Source organism: Polypterus senegalus, chromosome 4 (genome assembly GCF_016835505.1).
Source record: "Polypterus senegalus isolate Bchr_013 chromosome 4, ASM1683550v1, whole genome shotgun sequence".
Taxonomy (NCBI): Eukaryota; Metazoa; Chordata; class Cladistia; order Polypteriformes; family Polypteridae; genus Polypterus; species Polypterus senegalus.
The window spans coordinates 160,696,239-160,719,963 of NC_053157.1; the positions used below are offsets into that span (position 1 = coordinate 160,696,239).

General features: G+C 37.4%; 1 protein-coding gene across 1 annotated transcript in view; it reads right to left on the reverse strand.

Annotated features, from left to right (window-relative positions):
* Positions 1 to 23,410, reverse strand: part of adgra3 (adhesion G protein-coupled receptor A3) — a 109,804-nt gene extending 86,394 nt beyond the window's left edge. Inside the window, exons 1-2 of the mRNA XM_039751580.1 lie at positions 22,894 to 23,410; positions 22,235 to 22,802 (exon numbers count right to left, since the gene is read on the reverse strand). Of these exons, the coding sequence (XP_039607514.1) occupies positions 22,235 to 22,470 (236 nt within the window). The 5' untranslated portion in view covers positions 22,471 to 22,802; positions 22,894 to 23,410. The remainder of the gene's footprint in view (positions 1 to 22,234; positions 22,803 to 22,893) is intronic.
* Between the last annotated feature and the right edge of the window lie 315 nt (positions 23,411 to 23,725).

Here is a 23,725-nt window from a genome sequence, read left to right on the forward strand (position 1 = left end):
CACCTGGAAGTGCAGCTAGATGATAAACTGGACTGGTCTGCCAATACTGATGCTCTGTGCAAGAGAGGACAGAGCCTAAAATACTTCCTTATAAGGCTGGCGTCCTTCAACATCTACAATAAGATGCTGCAGATGTTCTATCAGATGGTTGTGGCAAGCGCCCTCTTCTACATGGTGGTGTGCTGGGGAGGCAGCATAAAGAAGAGGGACACCTCACGCCTGGACAAACTGGTGAGGAAGGCAGGCTCTATTGTAGGCATAGAGCTGGACAGTTTGACATCTATGTTGGAGCGACGGGCGCTGAGCAGGCTCCTGTCAATCATGAAGAATCCACTGCATCCACTGAACAGTATCATCTCCAGACAGAGGAGCAGCTTCAGCAACAGACTGCTGTCACTATCCTGCTCCACTGACAGACTGAGGAGATCAATTCTCCCCCACACTAGCGACTCTTCAATTACACTCTGGGGGGGAAACGTTAACATTATATAATGTTATTGTCTGTTATACTTGCCTCGCACTCTCCACCTTGCATTTTTTTAGCTTGCACTGCATTTTTATCACTCTTTAATTAATATTGTTTTTATCAGTATGCTGCTGCTGCTGGAGTATGTGAATTTCCCCTTGAGGATTAATAACGTATCTATCTATCTATCTATCTATCTATCCGTCTAATATTTTCATTCTGTACTGAAGTAACAAACAGCTATCGGTTTATACATAATCTTCCCCACTGTATTTTCAAAAGTAACTACTGCACCGCAAGCTGACAAGAATCCGCCAGTGAAGCTAATGAGTAAACTGGAAGAGTCTTAATACATAAACAATATAAGTAGAGTTGTGATAATTAATGATTGATATCTCAGAAACTTTTTCAGTTTACCCTTTTGGGAGTGGATTTGTTTCAATTATATGTCATCCTTTGGGTTATGTTAGAGGACAGAAATTGTGAAGTGTTTCATCTTTGAACATTTGGTGATGCAAGACTTGGGAGGGAGTGAAGGAGGAAGAGTGAGAGGGAGAGAAACTCACATTCACCCTATTTTATGACCATGCTGTCATTCTGAGACATTATTGGTTGCAGAATTTTGCTGCTGAAATCCAGAACAATTAAGAGAGCAGGGTAAAATCTAGTTTCATTGTGAGATAAAAATTTAAAAGCATGTTTATTTTACTATTTAAAAAAATGAAGTGTAAAATACAAACAAATGCATAATATTGATAAACTAACTTTTAAAAACTGGAATTAAATCATGAACTCAAGGGGGAAAAAATCCTCTCACATCTCACCACTTCAAAGTTTGATATTATTTTAAATGGTCTACTGAAAAAATAGTGTAAGAACCAAAACACTCAGAAAAAGAGACTATATGGACCCAGCTTTAAAACATAGCTGTAATATGATAAACAAAGACATTCATATTTTGATTCATAAAGCAATCTCCTTTGTAGATACTTATTTAATATCAGACACCAAAGGGTTCTCTATATTTGTAGTAGAGAAACTGAACTAATTTAATTCTAGTTAATACATATGCATTATATGGACAAAGGATAAATATTTCTCTGTCAGAGTTCCTTGTTAAACTTACAATATGAGATATCATAAACTTATAAACAATACGAGATATGAAATTGGTATTAAACTCTGCTTTGTATAGATTATCAGCAAATGTAACCATAATACCTAAAACTACCTCAATAATTCATTTCACCGAGGATCACAACTAATTGGATACACTTCCACAGTTGGCTCATGATGCCATGGAGTGGAAACACATGCACAGTCAGTCCTGGCACTCTTAGCAGGTAACGTAGTAGTCACCTGGAAAGCTGCTGTCCAACATTTGCAACTTGTGTCAATAGTGTTTGAACTGTGATTACCATCTGGTAAGTGGCATAAAAGTTAATATCATGAAAACATGCCAATGTGTCTTAAAGGATTCCTAAAGAAGCAATGGTGTCCAGAGTGACTAGATACTCCTGCTGTTCTGTTGTAGGCCTCTGGTATACCAGGGGCCTGAAGTACTTTAGATGCCAACATGTGTTGGAGAGCAGTATCAGCAAGCAGTAAACAGCATCCTTACTCAATAAGAACAATAGGTCTGTCGTGGCTATATCGGATTGCACTGTGGTACTAACTCTCATTGGAGCTACCTGCATTACTGTGACCAGGGTTGTAGGTGCCAGCTGAGATACAGTGACAAAAATAAGGCCATCTCCAACACCAGATTGCAAGATAATATGGCTATCTTAACAAAGAAAGTTCCTATCATGTTAAAAGGCAATTTCTTTGCTTAAAATGTCAGTTTACAAATTGGTTTTGGGGGGGGGGGGGCTAAAATCCCACTACTGACATTGTTTGACCATGAGCAAGTCACTTGATGTGCCTGTGCTCCAACTGGAAATCCAAAAGAAATGTAACCAAATGTATCATTAATGTTGTAAGTCATCTTGGATAAAGGTGTCAGCCAAATAAGTAAACATAAATGAGACCTTGATCAAGTCTGGGCAAGACAATCTAAATGATAATGGAGTTCATCTGCTTTGCTTCACTTTGGACAATTTGTTTAAATTTGTTTGCAGTATTTGGTTTAGACGCAGGTCTGTTCATCAGCAGGCCTGGTATTCTCTTGTGATAAATGCTGCCAGTATGATTGATTACTTTTTAGTAAAAAAATATTTCAGATCATCAGTTCATCATGTCCAAGTACTACATGGTGGATCAGATCAGGTCAACAACTTGGGAGGTATAATTTAAGGAGGAAGCTGAAAGATTTTACAACTTCAACCCTAATCCCAGGTCAATGCACTCCGATTGTAGCAATATCAAAGTTGCAAAAACTGAATTTCTAAATTGCTATTTTTGATCAGAAAAAATAAAACCTCTAAACAGCTTACAGGCCATTCAACCTTATGAAGGCATAGAAGGACAATAGATAGAAGTGAGAAATGGCTGAGGCTGAGTTAGCTATAGTATGAGTCCCAGGATTGAGAAAAAGGCAACACTAAAAATTGATTTTTGTAACATCCATCCATCCATTTTCCAACCTGCTGAATCCAAACACAGGGTCACGGGAGTCTACTGGAGCCAATCCCAGCCAACACAGGGTACAAGGCAGGAACCAATCCTGAGCAGGGTGCCAACCCACCGCAGGACACACAAACACACCCACACACCAAGCACACACTAGGGCCAATTTAGAATCGCCAATCCACCTAACTGGCATGTCTTTGGACTGCGGGAGGAAACCGGAGCACCCGGAGGAAACCAACACAGACACGGAGAGAACATGCAAACTCCACGCAGGGAGGACCCGAGAAGCGAACCTGGGTCTCCTAACTGCGAGGCAGCAACGCTACCACTGCGCCCCCATGCCGCCCATTTTTGTAACATTTTCAATCTAATGTCAAAAGAATATGAACAAGCAGGTTGATTCAACAAAAGCAAAAGGGCTGACAAAGCTTATATTTCCCAAGTTGAAAAGGGAGGAGGTGGCTTTCAAAGACAAAGTAGATGTGGATATGGAAGTAGCTGCTAGCTTTGGTAATCAAAAAAAATATTTATTTTCTTGACCCTGAAAGAACTGCCTGGAAAGCACAGCCAGCCAAGAGGAAAAATTGGGGATTCTAAAGAACAAACAAAAAAACAAAACGTATTTTCATTCACACTTAAACAGCTACTGCGTTGCTTTAGAAGATAATCCAGCCTCATCTGCAGCTATCATGTACTAAGAGGAACCAATTTAATTTGAGATTGACCTAACAATCAACAGACTCAAAAAATGGTAAAGACACAGGCCCAGACCAAGGGCTTCATGCATAACGGTGTGCGAAGAATTCACACTATAACATGGCGTACGGACAAAAGTGGAAATGTACGTACGGACAAAAAAAATCCAGATGCATAAATTTGTGTGAACGCCAACTTCCATGTTCTTCTGCTACACAAATCCCGGTCAACGTGAAAAGTAACGCACGTGCATGTGCCTTCTGTCAAGCCCTGTCTCCTCCCAGAATTACACCTCTTTAGATATGTAAATCAATATAAATAGCCCTTAAGTTCAGAATTCTGTGAAAAGGCAATGGCAAAAGCACGGGGGGAAATAAAAGAATTTCAGTGAATACTAAGTGGAGGCAAGGAAAAACGTACTATTCGTCAGATTACACAGTGGTATAAACAAAAGGAAGTTGATTGAGTGACATAGTGTCGGAGAAACTCGAAAGCTCAAGTTCACAAAGTTGCACAGTGCCCGAAATAAAAAAAGTTGTCACATATCAAAGTCACTGTGAAAAGGCGAATTGTAGCCCACCAAGCATATGAAAGCTTATTAGGGTACAGAGAAAAAAAAATAGGCACACAGTTGGGGAAAAAAGCATGAAATGTCAACTTTAATCTCGAAATTTCCACTTTACTCACAATTTATTTTGTTAAAGTAGAACATCATAAACTTCACCTTAAAATCATTTAATTTCCTAGATTCTCAAATCCCATCGTAACTGAAGTATCACATTAAATACTTAGTTTTGTATTTGATCTTCTATGTGCGGTGTGTGTGAATCACTAACTGCTTTATTAAATGGGCTTTCTCTTCCACCGACAGGACACAGAATCCATTACATTCATGATATTACAGCTCTCTGAATGAATTAAATACTGAGATGTACACTTGATATAATTTTCATGGTGATAGGAGTTAAAGCATGTTATTAAACATGGGAACACGGTGGCGCAGAGATTGTTCATGCCTCATGCAAGATGCCTGCTGCGCAACCTTCGATGAAATAATTTATTGCAGCAGTACTGTCTCTTTCAAACGTACTAACCTCCAATTCCTGTCCTTCCTTTTTTTTCTCCAAGTAACCAATCACCACACAATCAGCTCTGTAATAGACGTTAAGCCATCTGTAAGCTTAGAACGCCGATTCTTCAAAACTTTTAAGGAACATTGAAATATCTTCGTAGCACATGTTTAATTATTCCATCTATCTATCCTAGCCAACCCCAGCAAGAATACAGCTTGAGGCAGGGACAACCTGTGAATGGAGCGCCAGCTCCTCGCTAGCGCTGCAGCACTGTGTCCTCACATGTTTAATTATTAACAATATAGATTATTTAAATTAAGTTAAAGTTTTATTTGTTAAATATAATAAATATATTTTACTGCATTTCATCTTAAAAATTATATCGTCATCATATGTAAATACGCGCTTTACAAAGTGGCTCAGGTTGTGCAATATTATAACTGTATCGCAAGTTTACAGTGAGGTAATTGTACTTATAAGTACAAAGCATTCTACAAGGAGCAATCGGTGGACTGATTGAGTGGGTTAATAGTTATATATACCGTGAGGAAAGGTTCTGAAGTGCTTGCCGTAAGACAGCAGTTCAATAGACAGCATGGCTGAGGCAGTGTGTGCTTGATGCTGTATACCGATAATTCTCTTTCCGATCAGCTGCTGTACAGCTGTGATTCACACTCAGACACAGTGATATAAATACTCCGAGTGGTGCAGTGAGAGTAATATGGAAAAAGATGATCCGATGTGGCAACCCCTAGCGGGAGCAGCTGAAAGAAGAAGAAGAAAAAGGTGCAGTGAGAGTAACAACGTTAAGGCAGCTATGGTATTTAGAATAATTCGACCAATTTGTGGACCATTATATTGTTACAGGTTAATTACAATCAGATGCATTAACCTAATAAACAGTATGCAGTTAATTTCAGTGTATTTATAAAGCCACGTCAGGGATGTGGATGTAAAAAAGAAAGGGAAACCACACTGGAACAGTAGCACTGCTTTGACGCTGGGTGCTTCCAGTTTGCAAAACCAATCGCAGAACTTGCGTACACCAGGGTTGGAGCTACCGTGAAAAAGTACATAGCTTTATGCCAAGTTTAGGTTTTACATATCGCGATTTGAACATGGAAACATTCGTATCCAAAATTTTTGTGTGTAAGCACGGTTTATATATGAGGCCCCAAGTCTCTGTAATGATGCTAAAGGGTGAAGGCTTATATTTTACCTTTATTTAAGAAATTAAATGTTTTTAGAAGTAAACTATATAAACAATTTCTCCTATCTGTTATGCAAGAGGTTCTCATAAAAGTGATCAGGGCCCATCCACAGAGTCTCTAGGTCTGATTTTTGATGTGGCATTGTTGGTATCCTACATATTTTATTTTTTAAATCCAGTTTGCTTTAATTAAAAAAAAAAAAAAAACAGGAAAATCATGCTGTGAAGTCAAGGCACAAAAAAGACATTATAGAATTAGCTGAAAAATATAAATACAAAATAGTTGCAGGCTTTTAGAGAATGGTGAATTGAGTGAAAAGCAACAATATTCAACTTTTTTGTAGAGTGCCATACACAAATGCAATCCTCAAGACAGTTATGAACATGGCTACAGCTGTCTTTCCAACCACCAAATTTCTAATAATGCATTCAGTTCAAAGTCTGTGCCTATCCTGGGTGCAAGTCAGTATCCAAAACTGAAATGTGTACCAACTTTGAACACATTCACACATCTTTCTACACATCATTCCAAAATAAAAATTTAGTTTTTGTTTCAAAGCTCCTGTACTGTCAGACATTCATGAAAAACAACTCAATGTTTCAAAAAAATCTTGCAAGTCATACAAAATACAGTGTAAATAGAAGCATAAAACCTTAGAGAAACAGAGTTATTGAGGCTAAAGAAAATGCATAATTATTCCTCAAAATAAATCAGTAGTACTAGGGTGTTGTACTGTGTTAGCCATTATGGATGTAGTGAGAAGTTAAACAAAATGACACATTTTATTGGCTAACTAGTTAGCCAGTAAAAGGTGTCATTTTGCTTGACTTCTCACTACAAAACAAATCAGCAAACACTATTGTTTGTTGGTTAAAAAGATCACCATTATATTTATTGGCTTAAAACGCACCTGTGACATTGTCCACAGGAATTCCATGTAGAATGTGCATTAGGCCAGCCGTTCCCAAACTGTGGTACACGTACCACTGGTGGTAATCGGAGCCTTTTCAGGTGGTACGCATCGCGATCCCTGAAATTTAATTTATCTGTGCAAAACTCTTTATAACAAGCCTGTTATGAGCAAAAACCAATGAAACTGTGTAAAATACAATAATATGTGGATTCCCAAATTTAGTGTGGTGTGAAATTTCGTCATCTGAATAAATAAAACCTATTATTTGAAGCAGTATTTAGTTCATTTAACACTACCATAATTCCATTTCACGGAAGTCAACTTCTACTTCTTCACTGTTTGAGCTTTTGGTCACTAGATGAAAGCACAACGCAGACACTATTTAGTCTTCGGTAACTCTGCCTCACAGAAACCGCTCGCGTTTGTTGTTGTATGTGCACTGCAGCTGTATCGCATCGTAGTCACTAGATCTAAGCACAAAGCCGATACCATTTTGTCTTCGGTAACTGCGTCACATACAGGCCGAATGCAGGATTTAGTTTCAGGGTGGAATTTATCAATTTATGTACATGCACAAATTTTTTCATTAATTTTATGCATAATTTCTTCCAATTCTTTAACTTTTATTCAGATTTCGGGGCGGTTTAGACCCGAACTCCCCCCCTTACAGCTCTCCCTCCCTTTCAATAAGGTGCGGGTGGAACACAACGCAACTCACTTAACCTCAGGTGATACATGACGTCCAAAAGTTTGGGAACCCCTGCATTAGGCAATAGATGCTCCCACCAAAGTTGTCTATATTATCAAAACCTTCTATGACAGTAGCCCTTGCAAAAGTGAAGGTGAATGACAAAACAACACACTGCTTTAACATTCCAAACTGGAGTGCGTCAAGGATATGTGCTATCACCATTACTTTTAACATTATAATTGATTAGCCAAACATCTTGGGTACACTGGGGTGGAACATGATGCCAACGGGCTAACAGTCACACACTATATGTGGATAACATCTCAGTGTTTGGTTGAAATGAAATTGTAGGCACAGGAGTTGCTGAAAATCATTAGTGAGAGATTAGGAAAAATGACTCTACATCAGTGTAAAGAAAACAGTGGTCTTGTTTATGGACAGGCTTCCTGTTAATTTATCTTTTGGTGCTGAGCCAGTTATATAGATCACTGAATTCAAGTTTATAATCTCTACATCAATGATTGCTGCAGAAGATGTTGCCAGGATTGGCCATGCTCCGTGAACATCTGCAAACCAACAAAGGGGTCTCTGGAAAAAAAATGTTAGTTTAAAATAAAGATGAGCTATCACGCCAGTCTTACTTTGGTGCATCTACTTGATATTGTACTTTGTTTTTGAATGCTGGAAACAAGTCTCTATGATAATTTCATTCTAGCAATGATCATGCAAAAAATGCTTGATTGCCAATAGGTAAACCATTTGCAACACTGAAGGTTGTCCACTAGTAATGTCCAGGTTTCTACAGTGCACTGGTATGGTACAGAATATTATATAGAAGCCAGAAAAAAGTTCAAAAGTTCGCTGATGACACTGTTATTGTGGGCTGCATCAGGTGTGGGCAGGAGGAGGAGTACAGGAAGCTAATCAAAGACTTTGTTAAATGGTGCGACTCAAACCACTTACACCTTAACACCAGCAAGACCAAGGAGCTGGTGGTGGATTTTAGGAGGCCTAGGCCCCTCATAGACCCTGTAATCATCAGAGGTGACTGTGTGCAGAGGGTACAGACCTATAAATATCTGGGAGTGCAGCTGGATGACAAATTGGACTGGACTGCCAATACTGATGCTCTATGTAAGAAAGGTCAGAGCAGACTATACTTTGAGAAGGTTGGCATCCTTCAACATCTGCAGTAAGATGCTGCAGATGTTCTACCAGACGGTTGTGGCGAGTGCCCTCTTCTACACGGTGGTGTGCTGGGGTGGCAGCATAAAGATGAAAGACGCCTCACGCCCTGGATAAACTTGTTAAGATGGCAGGCTCTATTGTAGGATTAAAGTTGGACAGTTTAACATCTGTGGCAAAACGACGGGCACTAAGCAAACTCCTGTCAATCATGAATAATCCACTGCATCCACTTAACAGTGTCACCTCCAGAAAGAGGAGTAGCTTCAGTGACAGACTTTTGTCACTGTCCTGCTCCACTGACAGACTGAGGAGATCATTCCTCCCCCACACTATGCGACTCTTCAATTCCACCCGGGGGAGTAAATGCTAACATTAATTTTATTTTAATTTTTTTCATTTTTTTCATTTTTATTACTATTTAATTTAATATTGTTTCTTTCTATCAGTATACTGCTGCTGGACTATGTGAATTTCCCCTTGGGATCAATAAAGTATCTAAGATTGCCCAAAAGACTGTTAAAATGAAAATGACCACAGGATTGCAAAGGTTTCAAAACAGAACTAAAAAAGACCTGGCTATGCCAAAGAGAAGCTGAAGCAAAGTAATTGTGCTTCGAACTGAAATAATTTGCTCACATTGCACTGGACTGACATCAATAGAAGGGAATCTTTTAAAATGTAGTGACCAAGACTTCCATAGCACCTGTGGGTCTGCTGTAAAAACAAGATCCTTGACCTGTCAGCATTAGAGTAATTATTGATTGTTTGTGGGACCAGAGAAAGTCAAATTAAACAGTAGTTATAAATATAACTACTAAAAATTATAAACAAGCCCTTTCAGCTTACCAAACCTTGTAGTCCAGGTACACTTTCTGGTATCCCAACTTTCTTCAGGTTGTGAAGGGCTTACCATGCCACTTTTTACAGCAAACTTTATTTATAAAGTACTGTTGCATGAGAGTGCTAAGCACTTCATTTTCTACCTCATAAACACGGGACTATGTCATAGTGACGCATGGTATTTTGTACACAAAAATGTTTAATCAAAAATTAAATGAACACAAAAATGTTGTATTAGAACCAATAAATTTTGTTGTCAAAAATATATTCACTTTCAAATTCAAAGTTATTGTGACATGCATATTCCTGTTACTGCATGATACACCTTTAGCTGAACACAGTAAATGATCTATGTATAAAACTGAATTAAAATCTGTCATGCTTAGAACGTCATACTAAACTTTTAAAAAAGGTTGCCTTTGTTTTCTTCGTTAAGTGGATCCTCATGTTAGCAAACAGGAGGTTTAGGTCTTAAAAAAATGTTCTGGACCAATAGTAAGTAGTGTTTTCATACTCTCCAGTACTTTCTGTTAGGAGTACAGAGTTCTTATCTGTTAAAGGAGAGAAACTTATTTTTCTTAAATTCCAGAAGTGCCCTTACTGTGACTGCATAAGGCAAGATCCATTTGTAATGGCAGTGTGTCACTCTGATTTCAAAAAGTTAATTGCCACTTCCCAAGGTTGAACACATGAAAATTTCAAAAAAAGGAGCGTTGATAAAGCTATCTGAAAAAGATTATCTCAAATATACATAAACTGATATTTTAATAGAGACCAGCATATGTCCAAAGATACATGTGGAAATACTGTGGAGAAATACTTAAAAGCATATTTGTGGGGTCAAATTATTTTAAGTTTTATATATAAATAAAATACAGACTAAAAAGGCATTAGAACAAATTATTGAGATTTACAAAATTGATCAAGAAAATGCCGAATTGCCCAAAGCTGTGGTCTATAAAAAAGGCTCTCAATGAGTCGTTTGGGAAATCCTAATCACCCTCTTCAGGATAAGGATGTTTCATTTCATTTAAAATTAAGAAAGATCAAATTCTCACTGTGAGGAATGGTTCAAATCTTTTTCAGAATTTGGCAAGAATTCATTAATGTTGTATTAAAATAGACAAGCCAATGTTGTGTCCTCTGATGTTTGAAGAACTACACTGTATTGAAGCTTTTTGCTCAAATATCACTGTAAATTAATTGTGTATGAGTGACATCAATATTGATTTGACATGGAATTTAAATGTATGGAAGGTAATAATGATTGAATACTTGACTGTTGTGCATCTCTTTTGATTCATGTAATAAAAAATATATATCAAAAAATGGGATATACAATTGTTTGCAAAAAAAATATATATATCACATTTTGCCCTGAAGAAAGAAAGAAATTAGTGCAGGATGTTCCAATGCATAAAACTTAAGTTATAGTCAGACTGGTTAGCGCCGTACGTTCATATGCACTTTATATATTGGGAGATTTTGCCATTGAGAAATTATCTTTGCATAAGCTGATTGTACATAGATGTCAGCTTTAAGAAATTTGCAAAGCCTGCATGCTATGAAATGAGACACAATAACCATGTGGAACCTTAACAGTGCTTGAACTAAACCACATTTGAGAAGACAGCATATTCAAAAGCATACGTACAAAAAAATCAGAACAAAATTGGGTTTACTTGTTTGATTTTTAAATTGTTCACAACACATTCTAGGTCATGGTATGCAGCATGTACGGTACACTATAACTTAAATTTTAATCATGTGATACAAAATGGTCAAAATAGAAGAACTGAGAGGGCTCAATATACATATAATGATTTCAATCAAGAATTTCTCAGAAAAAAATTACATAATTATTTGTATTTATAGCAATGTTACTTTCCTTTTCATGAGTCATATCTGGATAAAGGCTGGTGGTTGGATGGGTTGCTATCCATCCCACAGAAAATCTCATTTCCTCTCACAGTTCATCATAACTTGATGAAGTCAAGGAGTTTGGTGTCTCTGAAGCTTAGCTTTTTGGGCAAATTGTGGAGAAAGGAGAAAAAAAAAACAAGCATTAAAATAAATGTATTGACTTAATGGGATGACCATAGAGTGGAACTACTGTGTCTCTGTACTAAGAGGAACCAGTTGAGGTGATCTGGGCATATAGTTGAGATGCTTCTTTGGTGATTTCTTAGTGAGGCATAGAAGACCCACTGGGAAAAACCCAGAAGATGCTGAAGGGACTACATCTCTCGACTGCTGGAAATGGAGGAAGCTGCCGAGGATAAAGACACTGTTAAATACTATTCTGTTTTACAAATTGTTGTGCACAAACGAAATGTTTACCATGGTTTTCCATAAATATCCTATTTTTCCCCAGTAGGTTTTAAAATGCATTCTGACTGTACAGAGAAAAAGGCTTCGTCTGTTATAGCACCATTAACATGTAATAATAATAACCCAAGTAGCATTGCTTCAAATGTCAACAAAAACTGCATATTTAAAGATATTTACATTAAATTTGATGACACTTTAAACCAAAGCAATGTGTAAGATATTTAAGATATTTCTAAAGCTGGATCAGCAGCATGATGAGGAACTTGTTCAAGATCATACAGCGAGAAAGTGGTGAGATTTAACAAAACTGCCTTGTGGTTAATCATAACTACTTTCGTTATATACTGCTCATTTTAATCAAGTTATATGGCATTACATCTGTTTACTTAATATTTTTCTGGTATAAATGCACAAATGAGCCAACAAAACATATCCAACCACACATAGGAAAGTGTTCCAAACAATAAAATAAAAACATACAGTGTCATATGGGGATTTCTAAATTACCACTAGAGCTTAGCAAGAATCATTGTAAGTTGATTTATTTATGTTCAGCATACAGTTTGAATGCTCCATCAATGAACCTACTTAAACTAGCTTTCATTTGTGGAGAGCCCGAGTTTACATGATGAAACTGCATACAAGCCAGAAACCAACTCTAGACTGGACACCAGTCCACTGCAAGGCACTCCAACATAAGCGAGTACTATGGTGTAACTCTGCATAAGTTTGCCACAATCTGATTATCAATTTATTAATTATGCAGCTGTTTTAGGTTTGTGTTTCAACTTGAAAAGCCTCAAACTTACAACAGAACAAGTGAAGTAGTGCAAATGACTTTCTGCAAAATTTCCATGAACAAACAAGAATACATTTCAGATAATTATAGAAAAACATTAAACTTTTGCAGAAAAATGTTTCAGATCTATAAGGTAACATTTTATTTAAAAGTAAATGTGTGTTTGGTTTCCGATTACAGTATAGAGTATTTGAATATTTGCAGATTGTACCATATATTATGTTAATTCCTCTACTTTCATATATTAGGAATTTTAGTAAGAACATTTCACAAACATAGGAAGATGATTCACTTCGTCAAGCATGTTTGGCCATCTAAATGCATGTCATTATTTCCTCTTCAACTACATGAAAATTATTTCAGTTTATCGTGACCCTTTGTGCACTTCCACTCAATTTCGAATGACATCCTCAAGTTTGTGACTATTTACATTTAGCTCAAAGAAAGACTCTACAGTTTAATATTTTCCCTTCTATACAGTATACACTATGCTTAAATCAATAAAGTAACCGTGTAATATAAATCATTGTGTTTAAATGACTTATTTGATTAATTAAATGAAAAATGTATTGTGTCTCATAAGTTCAAAGCTGATAAACATTTGTTGATATTTTGTTATGATCCAATATAACGAAAATTCAAGTGGGGAAAAATCCAACCTAGAGCATCACCTTGTATATGATAATGCCACATTCCTACAATGAGAGGAAAGCTGAGACCATGAAGCTTTCTGTGCAGTGGTAGCCCCAACAAAAAGAAAGCATAAAAAAAATGTATGTTCCTGGTACACTAGCATTTTAACCAGACTTAATTCCAAGTTTTCTGGTGTACTTCACAGAGACTAGATTATTTTACGCTGTGGCAAAGTACTGGTAATCAATCTCTTAAATGCAAGAAAATCTAATTTCTAACTCTGCAGGCAAGCCCCATGAGAGGAACCTTAAGATTTTTTTTTTCTTGTAAAGCTGAAATAAGCATTTTTCCCCACACATAATTTTAAGTACAACACAGCTGCTTAACATCATCAATTAGTGTTTAAAATATAGAACAATGGTTAATATATCTCTAAAATATATAGGTCACTTAACTAAGCACAGGGAAAATGATGCATCTTCCTGACATTGTAGAAAAGGCTGCAAACAACATGCAGTAAGTTCAAACAAATAATTAAGATGCAAAAAAAAAAAAAAAAATTAGTGCTACTGTAAAATTCAGTATACCCATCACCTTAAATTAATTTACATAAACAATACAGTACTTGGCAGTACACTAGCCCCTTAATGCGCACACGTACCGGTCCCGGGACATAACAGCGTTTTGACGACGTCACAGCCATGTGTGCATGCCCATCTGCCATGCATCTCAACATACTACCCATCAAATGAAACTTCAAAGTCTCGTCTTTCCGATGATATAAACCATTTTGACACACAACAACCACAGCACTGACACTAAAGCCTTTTTTACAGAGAAGTACATACTTTTAAGAGTTGACTTTCCCTACCTTTGAAGACCCTCTGCAAGTCAAACATCAATATTTCCGAGCAGTATTGATCTCATTCTGTCCGTAAGGCTCCAGCGAATATAATCCAGTAAAACGATTAGGTCTAAAACACACGATATATCCTCAAAGGGACAAAAACTCCAGGAAACGTTTCATAACTTGAGACAAGCTACGTCATTTTTTTTCATCTCTATTGATCATATCAGACGTAATTTGTTTCTGTCGGCGATAACAATGCTACAGCATGTTACACGGAAGTGTTAGCTTCTGATTGACACCTAAGTTGGCCAATTACGACGTGGTCTGGGGTTGACTGGCACCTCGTATAGCCAACGAGTGTCACAGACAGCTGAACGATGACGTACAACTCCAAACCCTGGTAGAATCTACCAGTTTGATTGGACACTGTGAGTGACACTCAAAACTTACAGCCAATGAGCAGCTGAGCACGTAGATATATAACTTGCCATACTAACTTGTAAACAAAACGATCGGAGCTGCGCGATGGTGGCATTTGTGCCAGTCTGCAGACTTGGTGCGTGGTTGTTTATTGTGATTTCACCAAGTTTTTTCGCATTTTAAATATGGATAAAAGTACAGATAAACGTGAATACACTCTCGATTAAAAGTATTAGAGGCATGTACGCGGCGTGAAAGTAATCAATCGCCCAGGAGACGTCTAATGGCAGAGAGCGACATGTGACACGCCTTGTGCTTTCTGCCGCTAGGGATTACTGCCATCAGTGGCACATGGAAAACGCTGAGCTGTGTTGTAACAGTTTGTAAAAGAAATGTATATAGTTTGTGTGCATTTTATAAAAAAAGTAAAAATAAAATATATATATATATATTTTTTGGCCCATAAGACTTGTATTGACTATTTTTATATTGAAATGTGTATTTTTTTATTGTTTTTATTATTTTTATAACTAATAGAGTGACACTGTGTATAGATATAGATTCCTTTAGGTGTAAGCTTTCAATAGAGCCCTCATTGATATATGTGGGTTGAAGCATTGAAAAGTTATTACACTTTTTCCATACGTTCCAAAATGTGGATAATGGTCCCTCTAAAAAGCACCTGGACATGCCCACATAAAAACTGGTGTAAAAATGTCATTTTTACAGGTATTCTTTTCAAATTTGAAATGTGAGTAGTCAACAAGTTATTCTGTTGGTACATAGTGTGTTTCTGTCCCCACCTACCTACTGCAGCTTTATTTTCCTTTATTTTCACAAAAAAACTTAGGCGAGAACAAAAAAATTCGTTTTTTTTTGTGAGTTCTAATGTGCATAACTTTTGATCAGTCACACCTACAGTGATTCTGACTACTAAGGGTGAAACTAGAGAATGTTACCTTTACAAAGAGACCAAACGTGTTTATACTCCAGATAGTTCAATAACAGCAATGATTCTAATTTGGAGAGGTCGAATTACAAGCGATTTAGCAAAAATGACCCCGCTTGATAAGGTAGACAGATTAAACACCAGGTCTATTTCTAATGAACATTACAAATAAAATCCAGCTATTCATTTGTAAATAAATGCTGAACCATACTCCACCCTCTTCTGATGTACTATCCTAATGATGGTTCAGTGTATTTTAGTGTCTACTAAACATATGCAATACACTGTTTCATTTATCTTCTATTGTACTGAAAAGCTGGGGTGTAAAAAAAACACCAAATTATCTCATATAATTTTGTCACTTTTCATAGTTTGCAAGTAAGACTGACAGCCTTAATAACTTTTCTAGCATTCTCAATGCACCCCTTTTGCTTTCCGCCTATTGAGTATCTTAAGCCAAAGTGTAAATTAATGCTACTAGAAGAAATTTGAATTTGTAGAATTGACCATGGTATACATGCCCCGTCTTAGTAATACTTATCTTTGCATCAAAATTCAAACATAAAAAGTATAAGATGGACAGGTTTGCTTTTAGATTAGATTAACCTTGCACTATAACTGTTTCCCTCACTAGCAGCAAACTGTTGATTTTTATTTTGTCTCATTGTTAAGGAGTAAAAACACACAAATTTTAGAGAACTCCTACAGATTTTGTTTTTTTTTCCCCCTCCATCTTAACTTTTTTTTTTCTGTCCACCCTGACCTACTGTAAAAATAAATCATTTTCCACATTATTTATAAATGTAATATGTATACTGTATATATATATATATTATTCTATAAGGTTTAAAATACACATCATCAAGACAATCTGCGTTGGAGTTCCTTTGCAATCACACTGCTAATGGCAAAAATGTCCTTAAAATGATGAATACCAATAGTAATAATTTAATCTTAATTTACTGTCACTCAAGTTTGTATTAACAGCCCGATTTTTAGACTATTCTCATAAAACGGATTGCTTTGTTATATGACCAGATACTGAAAAGATGTTAGATTGACTCACAATAAAAAGGCATGCTAACGAAATACCTCAAAATGTACTGTAAATTTTGCACAGCTTTCCCTCCCAATGGGACCAATGCTACAGGCACCAATCAACAAAGCATCACATGTCTGTATACAGTAAATGAAGCTTAATTTTTCAGTTAATGGTTTAAGAATTGGTTCATTTAGGTAACAGACAGGATGGATAATGCCAACTAGAATGTTACAGTAACATACCAGGATTGAAAGCTTCTATAATGGTTCCCAGAGTATAGTCTACGAGCCCCAAGTGATCCATAAGTGTGACTGAAGTGACCCAAAAGTGAGACTTTCAAAAAAATATAAAATAAAAAAACTTTCCCTGAAATATCCTCATTGTTAGAATTGGTAAAGTGCAAAAAGATTAATTTACCCTTGTGGATCAATAAAATGTAAACCCATGTTAACAAATTAGAACAAATAAATAAAAAGTGCCTCTTGTATCCACATGTGCACCTGGGTAACACCTTCCTGGGTCAACATAGGCAAGCAATACCACTCCGCTGCTGCTTCTCTGCTACCCACAGTGCCAAGAAAAAAACCCAATGAGGGTAACCAATCCAGCCCATGGCTCCCAGAGCAGTCCCCACCCCTTTCAGTTGGAGCTTCATAAAACCAGATAGCCCTGCAATAAGGCATCTTGTTTAGCCATCTTTGTTTCTTTCCAATTCTTACATTACAAGAAGGGACTGCCACATGGTTTGTCTGCTTATTCAGCGGAATTAAAGCAAAGATCATTGAGCTACAATAGTTAAAGGAAGTAAATCCAAAAAAGACAATTACACGTTCAGATGCTGAGATAGTATTAAAAAGTTTTGACATCTTTTCGGTCTTGAAGACAGAATTTACTAATGAAAGTGTATTCTTTTCTGTAGGAGCTTGTAAAGTTAGGGATAGAGATTAAATTTTGCTGGATCCCATCTCATGTGATGGAGCATGGAAATGAAAGAGCTGATGCAATTCCAAAAGAATCATTTGAACATCTAGAGGAGGACACTGCAGTTGATTTGGGTAAAGATGAAGAAAAATCCATAGTTAAGAAGGTTGAGATTGGGAAATGTCAGGAGGTATGAAACAAATGTACTCTTGGAAGATGGTATTATAGGCTATAAAAATATGTTCAGGTTATATACTTTATAGGAAGATCCAGAAAAGAAGAAATGTGAATGGCTCATCTCAGGTTTGGTCACACTAGTTTAAACTCTGCTTTTAAAATTACTGGGAAACAAATATGGTTCTAGAAACAGTAAACATATGATAATGAAATGTAGTAAATATTGTGTAGAGCAGGAGAAGATGATCTGGAAAATAACAGGAAGACTAGGAGATGTTGACATTAGCTATATTCTAGAAGAAATGGAGGGAAAAGAGAAATGGTGAACAGCACTAGTTGAGTTTTTAAATTGGCACATGGTTAAGTGGACAAATATGAAACAGTCTGTTTATCTTCAAACTCAAACATAGGTGTGATCCACTATAAAATCATAGAGCTTGGTACCAATACTGTAAACAAATCTGGTATCATGACATTTTCATATTGACTTAATCAAAAGGCCGAAGATGGGATTTCTGTTTTTGCCATGGTATCTGCTGTGGCAACCTTTAATGGGAGCAGCTAAAAAAAGTGGTTAGTCAAATGGATAAACATCCATCCATTATCCAACCCGCTATATCCTAACTACAGGGTCACAGGGGTCTGCTGGAGCCAATCCCAGCCAACACAGAGCGCAAGGCAGGAAACAAACCCCAGGCAAGGTGCCAGCCCACTGCATATTTGATGACATTACTAAACAACCTATTTTACCTTTAACACTGAACGATGTACAGCAAATTGTCATACAACGTGGCATTGATCCTACCCTCAGAATGAATAAGAGATACAGACAATATATTTATTAAAGTTTAACACAGGATGCATCAGAAAGACTCAATTCACTGCAACACAGTGGTTGCAAAGCTTATGCAATTACTTCGAACCAGACAGATTATTTTTGATTTCCATGGGATCATCTTACTAAAATGATTACAATATTTTGGTGCTATTCTTATTCCAAGGAAATATGTAAAGTAGGTAGGAGAACAGCCAACCAGCATGAGCAATTATTAATACAATGCAAGTGTTTGAGAAATTAATTTATTTGATTTGATATATGTTGGTTAAAGATTGCAGACCTTTTAATCAAGTGACAGGAGACCCATCAGTTCATAAAGCTTGTCTGATGTACTAAATTCTCCCAATTGTTTTTTTTTTTTTTGTCAGGGTTTTTAGCACAAATATAGGACTCTGTAGTTAATTTTATATTCCCATAAACCTTATGTTAAGAAATTCTTCCTGACTTTTGTCCTAAATACTGCCCATCTTGCCACCTACAAGCTTTTTATTAGACAGCATGAGATTTACTATCATTAGCCAAGCCGGACGTTTGTGTGTTAGTTATATTTATTTTTTCCTTGGGTTTCTATGAAGAAAATTTTCTTTGGGGACAAAAAGTATTATCTATCCACCCATATACTTCCCCTTAACTCATGCTACATGACACATCTATTCCCAATGCACTGCAGAGATGAAGTAAAGAGAAAACTGCAGAAACTGTTCATGTTTAAAAATGAAAAATATATGCAAAATTAGACATCTCTCTCAAGTTAATAAAAGAAAAAAAATATTTAATTTCAGTCTTAAGTGTGTTAACTAAATACGCAAGATTTTGTTCAAGAAAAAGTGCTTAACACACACCATTTCAAACTGATTAGGAAATTAGGAGACACCAGGAAATTCATTTTCTTCGGTGCAGTACAGAAGGACACCTGTCGATTACAATAAATAATAAGGTGGAAATAAGAGTTGCCACTTTAATAGCATATCTTTGAGTTACCCAAAACAAAAACTGCATGTCTAATTGGAGACATGCGGTCTACAATATATCATTGTTTTTAAGATTATTTTAATAGTTTTAAATTTAAAACCAGTAAAACTGACTTCTGAAATCAAAAAAAGCTCAAAGTGAAAATTTTATAATATCTAGTTTGCTTATTCTCCTTATGTCCAGACAGGTTGTCTCCTCACATCACAGAAGATGTGCAGATGTGTATTTTAACTTGTGACTCTAAACTGATGCTGTACAAATACAAGTAAAGGTATGTGTTATCTGTGATGAACAGACACACTGTCCCAGACTCTTTCCTGTTTTGTTTCTAGTGCTGGCAGAATAGACTCAAGCTTCTCCACAATACTGAACTGATTTAAGAAGGGTTCAAAACATTATGTTAAAACATGTTAGAATGTTCTAGGTCAATCAGCAGAACATGGATTGACATAATGCCCACTAAAACAAAATACCCTAAGCAGACTGCCCATGACAGCATATCCTGGTTTGGTGATCACAAAAATAATTCTATTCAAATATGCAGCCGCACTAGGACAGCTAGGCTTGCGATTTACATTTGTACTTAAACATAAAAATGCTGTGGTTATGTTGCAATTCTTTTTTGACACTATAGTTTTAATTACAATATAGACTACTGTGCTCATAAGTGAAAATGCACTTCATAAACATGAACTGAATTAAATCACTGGAGTAGAGTCCACAAACACAACAGTCACAGACAAAGATCCTGCACAAATATACATATTCTTTTCAATAATTATCCCCACTAAAAATGTTGTGCAAACTAAGAATAGGGCCAGCATAGCAGTGCTGTAACTGGTTACCCTGAAAACTATAGGAAACTAGGCTTAAATCCTGACCTGTCTCTTATTTAACTCCTATAAACAAAGGACATGCATATTTTGTCCATTGATGACTCTGACTTAACTGTGTTTGGGTATGTGCAAGATCTGTCCACTGATGAACTGGCAACCCACAAAAATTCAGAGTTGGTGCCTGTCTAGGATCAGATGATTATTTACTATTTATTACTTAGCACCTAGAAATCTAGGAAATGACTCATATCAGAACAGCCATGTTAACATATGGTCATTTAATAACTGAACCACACCATGCAAAATATGCTGCATCACTTGTCGATCAAACCTGACTGACCTGTGAATGATGCTGTCCTACGGCTAAATAGGAGAGTCAGTAAGCTAAAAACTTCCAAAAGGTCTCTACCATGGCTAGAATTTACTTAACATGGGTTTTATCATAGCAATGAGGTCTGTTTCAACACAAAGAAAATATGATTTTGTAATTTGACCTTGGGAGAAAAGAAAAAAAAAAAAAGTGTGCCCGTTCGCAGCTGTCAGGATTGGCTTAGAGAGAGAGGTGCCTTTCACTGTCTGTTAACTATCTGGTCTAACTCCCACAAATGTCTGATGAGGACTCTGACTTAAGAGTGTTTTTGGGTATAGCAAAGATTCGTCATCTGATGGACTTGCATTTCATAAAAATCAAGTGTTGGTGCCCACCTTGACCCAGAAACTGCCATGTCAGAATCTGGCTCTCCATTATCCTAAAATCAAATTAGGTACATTTGGTACACAAATGTAGAAATATCAAATCAAAAAAAAAAAAAAAAGTGCAAGAACACTAGACAACCAGTCTACTCTACAGAGTAAAAAACTGTAGACAATCCCTATCCTAAAGGGGAAAGCTGTCTTTATGCACTCAGGGATGTCATGGAAAAAAACAAACTTTTTTTTTTATTATTTTGTACTTATGCTTTACTGTTATTTTCTTAGTAACTATTATTTCACCACAATAATCATTGTAATGCCAGTAACGCTAGCTTGTTGAATCATGGAAATTAATACTACTACCCATACTTTTTTAGCAATAGTTTAGCTTACAGATCTTTTGTTATATTTGTCTTTAAAATGTAAGCTTTAATGTGTCTGCATTACTCCAAGTTTTCCCCCCCAACACTCACTATATTTTCCATGCACTCGTGGGTGTGTAAATCCCTCATACATTACTCTATAGTCTGCCAAACCCGAAATTCAATGAAAACATTCTACGTCAGAAATTTCACTACAGTCCAATCCATAGCTTGCTTCTTCACCATTGGCCAACTCTCACGCTGTTTACAAATAACTGCTTCAAACTTGTGTTTATAACAAACAATTTTGTTGGCAAAACTGTAAATAAAAATCAACCTTTTACGAAAATGTGGCAATGACAAAAAAAATCTATCACCTGTCAAAATCACTTTGTATATTAATTAAAGGAAATCTAGGAAACTCCTCATTCTCAGAAAAGCATTTAACACAAACGCTCACTAAACCCAAACGCCCCATGTAAAATCTGGTCGGTTTTGATCAACGAGCGATGCGACAATTTGGGCATGATGCTGTCCTACAGATAAATAGGGAGGAGTGTTAGAAGGCTGGAGAATTCCAAAGTTCTCCGCGGCCAGAACTTAACAGCACGTGTACTTTAGCCACAGCAACTGCCTATGTTGCAATACAAAGCAAAGATGCATTTGTAGCTTGACCACCCCATAAAAAAACGTGCACCAATCCTCCGCTGTCATGATCGGTGTAAAAAGAGTGAGAGAGGCGATAATGTGGGGGATACTTACAAGGTCACTGTCCTGTTCGGTAGTTTCTCGGGAGGGATAAGCTGGACCATGTCCATATTACTGCAAACCACTTTCTTTTCCAGAGTCGGAGAGGAAGAGGAGGAGAGTCCAGTTTTTCCAGAAGCCTTTGGTCGCTCCTCAAATGATTTGCAGCCGGACGGTATTCCCAAACAACAGTTTTCGAGAAGCAGTATACATAAATAGATCTGGAGTAAATCCACAAAGATCCACTTCATTTTAGTTGTGTAATAATCTAAACACACCGCCTGCTAAAACTTAAGAGAGTGGTGGCGGTGCTGGCGGTGGAGGAGGGGCGGTGAGATCCCTCGGACAGGCGTTCCAAAGGTAGTAAACAAACGGGAGTCCTCGGCTTCGGCGGCCTGGTTTCACCGGGCTCGTCAGTTTCAACGTTAACGGTTATCAAGGCCAATTGACCCGGGTGGTCCGCAGCATTCTGCAACTGCTCTCTTTCCGCAAATGTCAGGACCACGAAGCCAGCCGTAAGAACAGAATAGACGCCGCGCTGGACAGGAGACGGGCTGGACGGCTCCACATCCTTCTTTGTTTGCTAGAAAGAAAGAAAAGTTCACACTCTTACCTTTCCATGGCGTTTCGATAGTTTGTATGTTACAAATAACAAATGCCCGTTTTATGCATACCACACGATTCTGCAGGTCCTGAGAAGTGAACAGAGCGCGGACTTTGCAGCAGGTCCCCTTGTCGCTGCGTGAAATCAAATCAGGGAAATCCGAATCCAGCAGGAGGCAACTGCGGCCAGCAGACATCGGCGCTCCATCCAGAAACACAAAGCGAGGGGGCTTCTTCAAGTAATGATCTTTAAGCAGATTCCCCCTGGTGTCGGCTGTCACTTCTTCATAGATGACTGTGATTCAGTCTGCAGCTATGCTTTTTCTTTATATCCTTTGAGAACTTTAGAGTTGTGAGCACGTCTCGGTGTGTCTGTGTGTGTCTCTCTCACTCACACGCACGCACGTAAGAGAAGCTCGGCTTACAGATCCGCAGCAGGGGCTGTATTCTAAGTCTTTTCACTCCCCCCACCCCGCCTCACTCGCCAAAGAGCACCTCAGTGGCAGCGTGCGCTCTGATTCACTAGCTCCTCTATCTTTCCCCGGATTTGCCCCACGGGCTCCATATTGAAATCCCACCCCGTGACGTCACCACCCTCTCGGGTCGCTCCTTTTAAAGAAAAGCAGTTCGCAACTCAGACAAAATCGACGCAACTTTCTTTGGTTTTTTTCTTTTATTTTGTCTGTCGACTTAGATAAATTACTAGACTGCCGTCTGGTTTACAATGTAGAGCGCTCATTTCCGGCTGCATTCGACTTCGCGTTAGCATGTCATTCTTTGTTTTCTCTTTATCAGGCCGCAGACTATTATTATTATTTAGTCACCGCGACTGTAGTGTACTAAGAAGTAAAGAGTTCAAACGAACTCCTGGTACTTTACTTATTTTGATGTCTGCCTTGTAAT